This window comes from Pelobates fuscus, chromosome 5 (genome assembly GCF_036172605.1).
Source record: "Pelobates fuscus isolate aPelFus1 chromosome 5, aPelFus1.pri, whole genome shotgun sequence".
Taxonomy (NCBI): domain Eukaryota; kingdom Metazoa; phylum Chordata; class Amphibia; order Anura; family Pelobatidae; genus Pelobates; species Pelobates fuscus.
In genome coordinates this window covers 379,182,416-379,195,815 of record NC_086321.1, presented here as the reverse complement: position 1 = coordinate 379,195,815, position 13,400 = coordinate 379,182,416, and the positions used below count along the sequence as shown (strand labels likewise).

At 42.7% G+C, this 13,400-nt stretch overlaps 1 protein-coding gene across 1 annotated transcript in view; it reads left to right on the top strand.

Annotated features, from left to right (window-relative positions):
• LOC134611946 (BAH and coiled-coil domain-containing protein 1-like) overlaps window positions 1–13,400 on the top strand; it is a 129,702-nt gene that overhangs the window by 89,129 nt on the left and 27,173 nt on the right. Inside the window, exons 3-4 of the mRNA XM_063456297.1 lie at window positions 527–706; window positions 11,498–11,611. Coding sequence (XP_063312367.1) covers window positions 527–706; window positions 11,498–11,611 — 294 coding nt within the window. The remainder of the gene's footprint in view (window positions 1–526; window positions 707–11,497; window positions 11,612–13,400) is intronic.

The following is a 13,400-nucleotide window of genomic DNA, read 5'->3' as shown; positions in this document are numbered from 1 at the left end:
TACTAAGTGCCTAATAATCTTAGCTTAAAGCAGTTTATATGTAATCCACGCCTACATTCTGATCTTATATTAAACTCCTGAAACATGCGCACTGGCCACAACCTCTATGGAGGCTCTCTACATCGTACTAGTCTGCCATTTCAATGGTTAATGTGTTCTAGGTTAACAATACATATCACCTGCTGGCCGGGCTATGAGGGGTGGGGGGGGGGGAGGGATGCAGGCGCATGGCTAAATGTTTGTAGAAACTGTAATCGTAATGGGGTGGAAAAATCTTTGGATTATGATTGGATTATGTTACATTTGGTTTCACTCTGTGTTTACATGAAATTTTTATATCACGGATTCTGTTACATTGAATTCTTTATGCCAATGGTACATTGCATCTAACAAGTTGTTATACGCTATCGATTCCCATAATTCTGTTTAGTGCTCCATGTTTGTATAGTACCATTGTACAAGTCTGCGAAACGCGTTGGTATGGCAAATCTAAACTCCCTAACACCACTTTCTGTTTATCTTCTAGCTGGTAGCGGTTTGATGGCAAACTCCTCACCCTCCTTTATGGGCAGTTTCCTGAGCGGAAGCCTGGGCTCTGCAGCAACAGCGCACCCTACAGGGGCATCATCTTCCCCCTCAGAAACAACCTACAGAGGTCCCCATGGAGCCGGCACCTCCCAGATCTGGTTCTCTCACTCCCATGAAGGTTAGTGATGGGGCTGAAGTTATGAGAATATTACATGTACTGTGTATATTACTATGGCGACATTTACTCCTCTATATAGCGAACGTTCCAAAACTTTGTTTCCGTTCCTCCACTCAATGTGGAGCACAGGAGAAATCCGAATATTTGTTTTTATTATCTGGAAATGGTTGGCACACAACACGAGCACTCTTTGTTATATTTAGAAAATCTCCCAGAGACATTTTTGGTGTTATTTAAATATAATTCATGAAAATAAATGTTTAACAAACCCAAGTAAAGTTGTGGTCAGTTATAAGCAGCCGATATGTATGAATCAGACAGTTTATCGTTACTCACGTATAGGCAGCCATCTTAACTATGTGTAATATCAATTTTATGATTACTTCTGGCCATAAAAATGATCCACCCTTCCGTGGAAGGAATCGCTTCTATCAGCATTACAGGGGGGAGTAAATAGAATGGGTGTAAAACGTTACTCATCTGAACTCTAAGCTTCCTGAGGGACAATGGCTTTTAAACTAAATGTAAAGGAATTACACTGACTGAATAACAAAAAGCACAAGGCAGAAGAAGGTGGGATAAATAGAATGAATGCCGATAAAAGCAGTGACAGATTGACCGAAGAACACTTGGTAATATGTGGATACAGGATCTGACATCTTGGTGACATTTCTGCCCAGTGCCATTTCATTTGTTGACGCTAGAATTGTCGTTGCCCAGAATCTATGGATTGATCTACTTGGCAACATACTCTACATCATTTACAAGCCTCACCTTAAAACGGGATTGTGTCACACAAGGTGTAACGGAGCGCTCATTCTCCAAGAGTTAAAGTTGAGAACCCCCCACCCCCCTTCGTTCCTATCTTTCATCTCCTGGTACATTTGTACCACTGCCAGAGAAAGTTGTTGCTACATCACCCTTTCTATCATCATCCTGTCTCTTCTCACCTCTTCTGGATGGAATTTCAACAACCACAGTCTGTCTAAACTTTAACCCTGCCCCACCGCTACCCCCATCTCCTCCCCATCAGAAACCTGCTGGACAGCATTGCATGCAGGACTTGCAAGGCCAGATGCTTATCAACACGCAGGGGTCATGACATCAGAGGTTATCTTGTCCGCATTATTAGCGTGTCTTGTGCTCGGATTTCATTTATCGAGATACAGAATATCCCTGTGCTCTTAGAATGCACCCGGATCAAGTCTACATTTTAATAGACAGACGGTTGCAAAGTGAATTTGCTGTGTAAATGTCACATCCACCCTTTTAAAAAAAAAAAAAAAATTCTATATTCATAAAGAGATTACATTTACACAATTAAAATTATAACAACCGTTAGAAAATGTCTATTTGTTTTTGTGATGATTTTTTGTATAAACTTAAAGGGGGGTTTAATAAAGAGTTTCTTTTATTTCTCCGTCTCTCGCACTCCCGGCCACATGAGTGTTTGACTTGATACATATATTTATATTGAATAAAAGTTATCCTTCCCCCCCACCCCCCATGAAATGCATCAAGTTTTCATTTGCTTCAAACAGCTGTATGTATGGAGCCTTTTTTTGACCCCCACCTCCTCACCCCCTACAGACAGGTACGACCACGTTAGCCAATAGGAAGCATAGGCCAAAGGAGAAATCCTTTCATTGTGCAGTGACAAGAGAAACAAAGTTTTGTTTGCGAGTAAATATATTAGAGTGTTGCAGTTTCTGTAACGCTTTATAGTACCATAGTAGAAGTAGATGGAATGATGTTGACGGATCTCCTTTGAGCTTTTTACACGTTATGTACTAACACGCCACGCATAGCAAAGTCACCGCCTATAGCATGTCATTTAGCACATGTATTTACTTGGTGTTTGCCGTTTAGTTGCGTTTCACGTTGTCGTGTCGTAATATGACGTGAACGCAGAGCTCTAGTGCAGCCATTGTCATATTCACCGTTTGTCTCTTTTATGTCTCTTCCGCCTGTATATACATAGAAATGAAATTACTATAAGTCACACACCCAAAGCAGTTTCAATCAGAAAGATCCCTTGAGGAGCTCAGAGAATTATTCCCCGTCAGTGACATTTTCTTGCACAGTCAGTAGGAATGCAGTAACCACAGAACTCTTTGATGTTCATGGGATCGGACCTCTGTGTACCCCAGCGGGTTTTCCTGTACGTGCCGAGTGAGTGATGATGCCCGGAGGGTTCAGTGATATTAAGAAGACAGATGATTCTCTCATCTAGGTGTTGATAGTCCGTTTTGCCAGTGGGTGAAAACTCCCATTGTGTGAGGACAAACAGTATTCGCCTGGAGGGCGCTGGGTGGAGCCGTGGTATCATTACAGCTATTTGGCTTGTGTGTTTCGGCGTATATTATTGTGTCATTACAATGCTCATGTGTTCATCATTGTGTGTTTGTGCGCTGTCCGAGTGCAGTGTGCTCGGTTTATCACCATGGGGCGCCGGCATGTGTCATTGTGTATGTATAGATGGCACATCGCAAATTGCAGTGTCAGACTGTATACAGCAGTGTGTGGCGACTCGTGTTATTTTTAGTGTATTAACTTCCAGTTCGAATCGGACTCCCCCCGAGCCCCCGCCGGTATCTCTTTGTTTTGTTTGTATCCCTCTCTTTCTTGACTTTTTGTTCCCCCTTTCCTCTCTCCTTAGAATGTGCAGGACGAAAGGAGGAGGATGGGTGCAGTTGTGGTGTGGCGCGAGCCAGCTGGCATCCTTTCAGACTAGCAGCCGGGCACGATGCCAGGGCCGCGAGCCAATACCACCTCCTGCTCTCACTTTCTTTAACTCTGCATGTCTCTGTCGCTCTGAGACTGAACTAATTTGGGAGCCTTCAGGGTGTGGCAAAAGATGGCCATGCCTTTAACACTTCACTTGCCAGAGGCCTAATACGCAGTGTAGGAAAACGGAGACGGCAACATTGGTGGCAATCTGCAGCGAAGGGTTAACACCAGTCCAGCGTGTGTAGGAGGCAGGCCTGTCTAATAACCCTCGATACAGTCACTTTAACCGCTTGCATCTCCATTTCAGAACGCAGATGATGTGGCTCTGGAGTGGAGAGCCCGTTTTGGGGATTTTACGTTCCGGAATGAGCAGTTCCCATGCTATCAGTTACTTGAAACCCATCGCTCTCTGACCCCACATTCTCCCTTTTGTAAAACATGTATTTATTATTTTGTTTAGACTTTTATCTTTTTATTTTATTTTGGAGTTGATTGACTGGATTTGGGGCCTGGCTGGCTTTGTATCCTGGAGCTCTGTCCTACACCCACTTCTTTCACACACCCTTTCCAGGCTCTCACAGTAACGGCGCAGCCTTCACATCTGCTCCTGATCCCTTCTCAGCATGAGTTTCCTGCTGCCCAGCCTTCCTCGCCGCTCCAAGAGCTGCAGGCCAGATTGGCAGAGTCTCTTTAACCCTTCGCAGCTCAGCTATTTACCAAGACTCTTCCAGAACCCTGTGCCAGCTGCATGTTGAAACCTGGGCTAAGACGTCTTTTCCCAGTTGCCCTTGCCTAATCACGGCCTTAGCACATCCAGCGTCAATATTACTTCCTGTTAGCCAAGAGTGCATCTACCATGAGTCACGAACAGGCTTACCGTAGAACCTGAATGGCTACACACCATTTAACAGACACCAAGCTCATGTTTTTGTTTTTTAACTTTATCTATGTTAATCAACTTAAATAGCAATTCTGCTACAATGTTTCCAGGGAATCCAGACTACAAAAGGTTAACAGTGCAGCATATTATCGCTAACCACAAGTGATCTTCAACATTGCCCAAATCGGTGGTCAACGGGCTCCATTTGTCAACTTCTGCTTATATGATTATACGGGTTCTGCTCCTCCAGCACGTCGATCTAAAAATACGCCACCAAAACGGCTGGACATCTTGGCTATAAATTGTACATTTTCAGGGAAGGAGTCCACCTTCCCACCCCCCCCTCTAAAAATATACAATCCATTCACATCCCCCCCCTTACGCCATGTTCTCAGTGGGCTGCCTCTTTGAAAGTAATTACAGGGCACCCGATTTCAAAGTAATGATAAATTGTCATTTAGCAATTTCCATACAGTGGGGACTATTTATCCAGAGGAGAATGGCGCACGTATTGCCATTGTGGTTTAGTGATGTCTCCAGTATGTGTGTAGATGGAAACATACTTATTTGTTCCTAAAGGACGATGTTCCCTCCCCCCCTCCCATTCTGTTGGTAAATCGCGAACCGCATTTAAAATAAAATAAATGTTTTTAGTTGGAAATTGTAAGAATAATGTCTACAATTATATATAAGAATAACATATATTGAAATCTTACTATTTTGTTTCTGTGCAGCCTGTTTTACTGGCGGATGGATTATATATCATTAAAAAAAAAAACTGCAAACCTTTCTAGTATTTTTGTTTTGTCAATGATTGTTGAAAAGCAGCAAGGTAGGTACTCTGATTCTATTTATCTACAAAAACCATTCAAAACTACAATCTTTTGTTTGAAGGAAATGATCAGGAACGCAAAGAGTAGCTTTGCAGTTTGGAAGATGGATGTAGCACCTCTGATGTCTTATTGCTCTGAAACTGTTAATTCACCGAAAACGGTTATCCAATTATTTGTCTCTCCAAAAAAAAAAAAAAAAAAAAAACAGCTTCATTCATCCTGTTAGACACACGCAGCCGTACGGGCCTCGCTTTTGTCCTGAGAATCCTAGCCTGATGATCGCAAGAGTTTGTAGGATGTAGTGTTCATTCCATAGATATTTTGCTTGACATTTCTGTCTGTTTCTGTTCTTTTGACGTTGGCACAGGAGCACTCTCCAGCATTTATTACCATAGAAGCGCAGACAAGCCATTACTGGATAACTGCGCTCAGGAGACTTAACCCTTATAGCGTGCCACATTAGCGCAAAATCTTGAAAGCTGAAATGTTTGATTATATATTTTCTTCCTCTAAACGGACTGCCCTGCGTCTGCATTGATTACCATAGACGTATATGTCCGTCATGGGAAGGGATTCACAAAATAACATTTTATTGCAGCGTTAACTGGTTAAGGTAGTACATCAGTCTGCTATTAATTGCATTCACATGCCAATCTAGATGTATATATCTGCCATTAAACTAATTAACAGGTTTATTTGCTGATTTATTGCAATGTTTGTGCACATCTGATTCTTTACTTGAGTGCTTTTCGTGGCGTTTGGCTGTGGATCACTCTAGATTCTGTAGCCACTGAAGGGGGCATGTCGGTGGGGATCCAGTAGTTGGCAGATGTTAAAAACCCACATAGAGAGGTTATTGATTTTCTATGATAAATTGTAGGTTGGCCCTTGGCGACGGGGCTGGTCCTGGCACTTCTAAGTAACGTCTTGAATTTGGGTGCAGGGTAGATCGTAACCCATTAAATTCTAGTAAAGGTTAGTCCACTGTCCATTTCTGTCATTTATCTGGATCGCTGGGGAGTTTGGGCGCTGCATCCTGAACATGGGAGATTTGTGAATCTCTGGCATAAAAATAAGTTTACATTTTAAAAGTATAATTAATTTGTCCTCTAAGCCTGTCTCCCCAGAATAGGGTGGACACAATGATTTTGTGCTGAAAAAGTAAAATTACCCACGGTTTAATAACCATACCGTTCATTGTTTTTTATTTGTGTTTTGAACTTTGTTCTGTCGTTTTTATTTTTCTGGGATGGGGAAGAAGGTGTAAAATATGGCCACAGTCCCTGGCACAAAGCCCACAGCAAAGCTTTGGCATGAAAGGTGTCCAACAAACCTAATGCATCAATGCCAGCTCTCGGTACAACTTCCCTGTGTCACCTGGTCTGTATATTTAGAAAGCACACTCCTCCCTTCTCTCTCCACCCGTGATTTCCTGAGCACGGGATGTTTAGGGAATACCTGACTTCACCTTTGATGTTCCTGCCAAAAAAATGCCGGTAATTTCAAAGCACCCATTAAATACTCCTCCATGGTAACCATCCTGTTTCGATACACATTGCTCCTGGTCCACGTACCTTACTCATGGGAAGGATTGGTTAGCTGAACCAATGGGTGCTCAGACATGGCCCTACTGCTGCTTTGGACTACATTTCCCAGAATTCATTGCCAGCTTTATTCTAACAATGCCCAGTACTGGGACCCCTTACCTACAGATTTTGAAGGTCAAGGGGCTTTGAGAGTAAGTTTTCGGGTGGCCATGCTTCCTAATATGAATGAATTAATACACTGTGACAGGGCGTAATACTGAGTAACTGATTGGAGAGGAGAGGAATCACCGACTGGTAGTTAGAATAATATAAGTTGCATTTGTATGTAAATAGCTTAGTATTATTCGTTACTTTGTACAGTTGGATTAGGGAGAAATATCTTTACATTGTGCAATTTCTCATTCTTATCATACCTTCTATTCTCAATGCTGGAGTAAAACTCTCTCTCTCCCGAAAAAAGTGCTCTTAAGATCCGTCCTTATTTTATGAACCAGGGATATTCGCAGCCACCCCCTCTGTGTTACTCTCTCCAGGGTGACTTATTGAAACTAAATGGCACTTTATTTGTAGCACTGCCCATCTGTTAAATATGTTATAATGACAAATTCAGCATAGACATTCACTGGGATCGTCCAACTGGTGGAAAAAGACAATAACTTTTAGACATACCAGCTCAATACGAAGAGAGGACCCAGCTCTCTATACAGATTCCCCGCTCTCTATACAGATTCCCCGCTCTCTATACAGATTCCTCGCTCTCTATACAGATTCCCCGCTCTCTATACAGATTCCCCGCTCTCTATACAGATTCCCCGCTCTCTATACAGATTCCCCGCTCGTACAGTGTGACATTGACAAGGCTCATTATAATGTGCCCATGTTCCCAGCGTTATAGCGATTAGTTGACATGCAGGACTCCCACAATGCCGGTGGCTGACTCCCAGAATCCTGTGCTGTGTTTTCGGATGTCATTTTCGATCTGTTCCTGGTATCTAGGTACCCTCCCCAAGCTGCCCATCTCACAAGTTTATGACATACACAAAGACTAGTTGTCTCTGTTCCTGTCCTTGAATAAGTCCATTTCAGGGCCTGGCGTGGGCTCCCTGCTTCAAAGCGGCTGCACATTCTGTGACTGGGCATCTCTGCCCCTTCGCCCTATAAATTCCTGGAGCACAGCTGCACTGAGCCTCATTCTGTCCTGTTCAGCATTGCCAGGGCTGTTCCGGGCTGGGGGCTGAGCCGAGACGCCTTGTTTCCATAGGGCAGCTGTTCTGATTCACAAAATCCTCCCCCTTATAACCTTCCTGAGCTGAAACAAACCATATCTTCTGCTAGGGGTGGAGGGGGTGGGTAATGTTTAACCATGTATCTGCCATGCTATATACCAGTCCTGTTACTACACTAAGCCTGGAGGGTCCATGGCACAGAGAATTTCTACTCGCCAGGGCTGACTGTTCACTTGCCAATGGCTAGTGGATTAGTGAAAATGTAAACCCCGCCATATGTCACCTTTCCAGCCTTGTGTTTAAGAGCTTTTCTGGGAAACTCCCACCCTACCTGAACGCAATGCTTTCCCCGGCTGTTCCCACTTCCTACAACCTCCGATCCAGTACCAACACTTTATTTAGTCTACCTCAATACAAAAAGAAAGCAGCCCGATCCTCCTTCTCCTACAGAGCGCCGCAATTGTGGAACGACCTCCCGCACAAATTAAAATCTTCCCTAAGCTTAAAGTCCTTTAAGAGATCCCTCTCTACATACCTCAAAACAGAATGCACCTGTCATGGTTGATTATATATTTCCCACTTGTTCTATGTTAAATTTTGTATATATTGTATATTAATATTGTTTTTGTATTTTATTGTACACTAACTGTAACAATGCAATGATTTGTGGACCCAGGACATACTTGAACACGAGAGAAATCTCAATGTATCTTTCCTGGTAAAATATTTTATAAATAAAATGTTTCCAGAACCGCACAACAAATCCATAGTTGCATCTTGTGCTGTGAGTTTGGACATTTCAAGTCGTTGCAAACCCTGCAAAACGTCACAAGCATCTTAATGTGTGATATATCCCAGCATGAAAAATGGGGAACTATTTTTGAAGCCAACAGATGCAGGAGCCAGGGTCTGAAAGCCCAGAGGAGTATTTGTAACGAGCCTGCACATAGTGCATTAAAGGAATAGGGGGGGGGGGGGGGGGGGGGGGGGAGGAAAGCTCCCAAGTAAAAATATGCCACCTAGTTAATATTTGTGTGCTCGGTACTGTAACTTTAAACCAATATTTAACGATAAGCCCTTTTTATCTACGGTCTATAACGGCGCCCTCGCTACTCCAGGTTACTCCTGCTCCCCCCGTTGTATTAAGTGCCTCCACTGCTCCAGAAAATTCTATCCAGAATGTCTCATTTAGCGTAGAACGTTTTCTCCATAAACCCTTCCCAGATATAGCTCCACCATTTGCTCTGTTGTATAATCCTTATAACTTTTTCTCTGTTGCTATCATATAGTTCCTCCCTTCCTTGCTCAATAAAATCCATCACCTGCTTGGGTGAGACGGCCCCTCCCCTGCTTGGGTGAGACGGCCCCTCCCCTGCTTGGGTGACATGGCCCCTCCCCTGCTTAACATCAGTGTGCTGTTGATTGTTTCTCCTGATAGAAGGAGTGGTCGATTACCTTCTTTATTAGGTGTAATAGCAAATCAACATTTGTTAGATAATCCTTTAAACTCATTTTCCCAGGTCTAAGCCCAAGATACAACTTCCATACCTTGTATAACGATAGTACCTGGGGGATGCACCGTACGCCCAGAGGAGGCTGTGGATGAGTGATCAGAGAGAGGTTTTACAGTATGTGGGAATGGGGAAGAGGAATTCACTGACTGCTGTTTACTTAAAGCAAGGCTAGTAAAAGTCTTCTAACAACAAGCAATTAAAGGAGACAGCTGCAACAATTTAGCGAGAGAGAAACTCCTCTGTCAGTCTCCCCCTGAGAGGGAACTTTCCACTTCAGGTCAAAGGAACATCAACATTTTACTGCTACATCCTGACTTTTACCTCCAAGAACAGACCTTTAACTCCCCCTCCCCCACTTCCTAATACACAGACATCAGGACACCTACCACCCACCTCCTCCTAATACACAGACATCAGGACACCTACCTCTCACCTCCTCCTAATACACAGACACCAGGACACCTACCTCTCACCTCCTCCTAATACACAGACATCAGGACACCTACCTCTCACCTCCTCCTAATACACAGACATCAAGACACTTACCTTCCACCTCCTCCTAATACACAGACATCAGGACACGTACCTCTCACCTCCTCCTAATACACAGACATCAGGACACCTACTTCTCACCTCCTCCTAATACACAGACATCAGGACACCTACCTTCCACCTCCTCCTAATACACAGACATCAGGACACGTACCTCTCACCTCCTAATACACAGAAATCAGGACACCTACCTCTCACCTCCTCCTAATACACAGACATCAGGACACCTACCTCTCACCTCCTAATACACAGACATCAGGACATGTACCTCTCCCCTCCTCCTAATACACAGACATCCGGACACCTACCTCTCACCTCCTCCTAATACACAGACATCAGGACACCTACCTCTCACCTCCTCCTAATACACAGACATCAGGACACCTACCTCTCACCTCCTCCTAATACACAGAAATCAGGACACCTACCTCTCACCTCCTCCTATTACACAGACATCAGGACACCTACCTCTCACCTCCTAATACACAGACATCAGGACACCTACCTCTCACCTCCTCCTAATACACAGACATCAGGACACCTACCTCTCACCTCCTCCTAATACACAGACATCAGGACACCTACCTCTCACCTCCTCCTATTACACAGACATCAGGACACCTACCTCTCACCTCCTAATACACAGAAATCAGGACACCTACCTCTCACCTCCTCCTATTACACAGAGATCAGGACACCTACCTCTCACCTCCTAATACACAGAAATCAGGACACCTACCTCTCACCTCCTCCTCCTATTACACAGAGATCAGGACACATATTACTTGCAAACTGTATGCATTATAGAAATATTAAAAGCAAGTACAATATGTTTAAATATAAAAATGTAAGAAATAAGACCTTATTATCGCTCTCCCAGAATACCATATGTCACTTTTAAGGATCCAGGAGTCTATTACATCCTACCCAGGATTGATAGGATATCAACATGTAGTTTTTTGGGGGTCTCGTCAGTGAGAAGCTGGCTCGTATTAAAAGTGAAGAATCTATTGGAAATAAAGCCCACGTCTAAGAGAAGGTGCTCCTTTTATTTCAGCCGCTTGCTAACTGAATTAATTTCAAATAACATTTAATGGTGCCTATGTAAGGCTCATTTTGTGATGGGATGAAACAATGATTTCTGCTAGGTTCTATTTATTGAATTCTTGGTTTTAACAGAACAAAACTTCTACTCTCATGATTTCAAAATCGCAGCCACAGGGAAACTACCAAAATCCTTTTTTCTTTCTTTTTCTTCCAGAATATAATTTTAGATGTAAATCAATTGTAACAACAAATAATTGAGGAGGGCTGGATTCCAATAAGAGTAGAATGAATGCCTTATTCAGAGCCCAGGCAAAATCTCTCTAATCTTCCTGATTGCAGCCCTGAGACATGTATCATTATATTCAATGTTTCTAAGTAGGAAATATTAGGAGGATTCTTTGCTGAAATTGACAATATTTTTGTGCTTTTTTTCTGAAGTTTTCTGTTGGTTTGTATCCATAGGTTACCCACGATTTTCAGCCAGTCTAGCGTCCACTTTCCTACCCATGAGCCACTTGGACCACGGGAACAGCAATGTCTTATACGGACAGCATCGCTTCTACGAATCACAAAAAGGTAAGTGTGACACCTGGACACCTATCATAATGAGGGAGAGTTGTGTAAATGCAAATCGAAAACTGGGTAAAGGTTCTAAAAGAGGAAAAAGATTTCCGTATAAACCCTGTCTCCACGTTGGAACAAAGAGGGTGTCAGGTGTATATTGGTAAATTTAAATTTTCTGAAGATATTCTAATTATTATTTAAATTATCATTTACGTGGACTCCGTTCTGGGTTTGGCGTCTGAAATTGACCTATCCATTTCCTCAATGTCACCTAGTGGGGAACATAAAATATACTTCGCTAAAACCCTCTCTCCTCTGCACGTTCCTGTCCGCAGCTCGTGGCGGTTCCATATGGCAGTGGCCTTTGTCACCAATGTTTAAGAGTACAAGAACGATGCCCACTCCTATCAGTCTCCATGGTGACCAAATGGCAAGATGAAGTTGATTCTAGCTCCGTCCCTTTGCCAAATTTTGCAGAAAGTGGCACATACATGGTAGTGGTAGTTCCTACATAATCTTGTACGTCCTCTGATTGCGTTAACATTTCAACAAATCTCTTACATTGTTCTTACTAGTTTTCAGCTTTAAGACCAGAGATAGCCCTCAAAATGTAATATTTTTGGCTAAACCTTTTAAATCCCCCCCCCCACCTCCCCAAAATATAAAAAAATATAAAAAAATATATGGATATCTTAAAATATGTATTTATTCCCACTCCCCCTCCAAATATTACCGGCTTATCCAAAGATATTACATGGAGGCCATATTCTTTCAGCCAGACACTTTGATAGGTGTGGGCTAAGAGTCCGTGCACAATCCAGGAATGTTATGTGTAACTGTAACAAAGGGAGGTGAACGTGTTATACATTGTAATGGAAGCAAAGCATTCTGGATCCTTGGTTTGTTTATTGCAGTGATGCTCTTTATTCGCTTTATTTGTCGGCCCAGCTGTTTATTTGTAGTTGGAACCAGATGTTTAAAGTCATGCGGTAGTTTCTGACCTATTATTCCTGCACAAGCAGACGTCTCATGGACTAAACATTGAGAACAGTTGTCAAATCTGAAGGAATAAGATTTTTTTTTTTCTTAAAGTGAAACCCAACAAAAACAATCCACAAAAACACAAACCCGTCACCTCGAAATAAGCCAAATCCATAGTTTGGAGATTGATAGAGTTCTGGATTTACTGGTGGCTGTACAGTGGGTGTAAATACAAGTTAACTCTTATTGTGGACATGGGTTGCTTGCGTTAATGAATGAGAGAGTCTCTGTATATCATCCTTTGCTCCACATATCTCCCTACATAGAATGTGACTGCAGATAAGAACCATTCGGCCCATCTAGTCTGCCCAGTTTTCTAAATACTTTCATTAGTCCCTAGCCTTATCTTATAGTTAGGATAGCCTTATGCCTATGCCACGCATGCTTAAACTCCTTTACTGTGTTAACCTCTACCACTTCAGCTGGAAGGCTATTCCATGCATCCACTACCCTCTCAGTAAAGTAATACTTCCTGATATTATTTTTAAACCTTTGCCCCTCTAATTTAAGACTATGTCCTCTTGTTGTGGTAGTTTTTCTTCTTTTAAATATAGTTTCCTCCTTTACTGTGTTGATTCCCTTTATGTATTTAAATGTTTCTATCATATCCCCCCGTCTCGTCTTTCCTCCAAGCTATACATGTTAAGATCCTTTAACCTTTCCTGGTAAGTTTTATCCTGCAATCCATGAACCAGTTTAGTAGCCCTTCTCTGTACTCTCTCTAAAGTATCAATATCCTTCTGAAGATATGGTCTCCAGT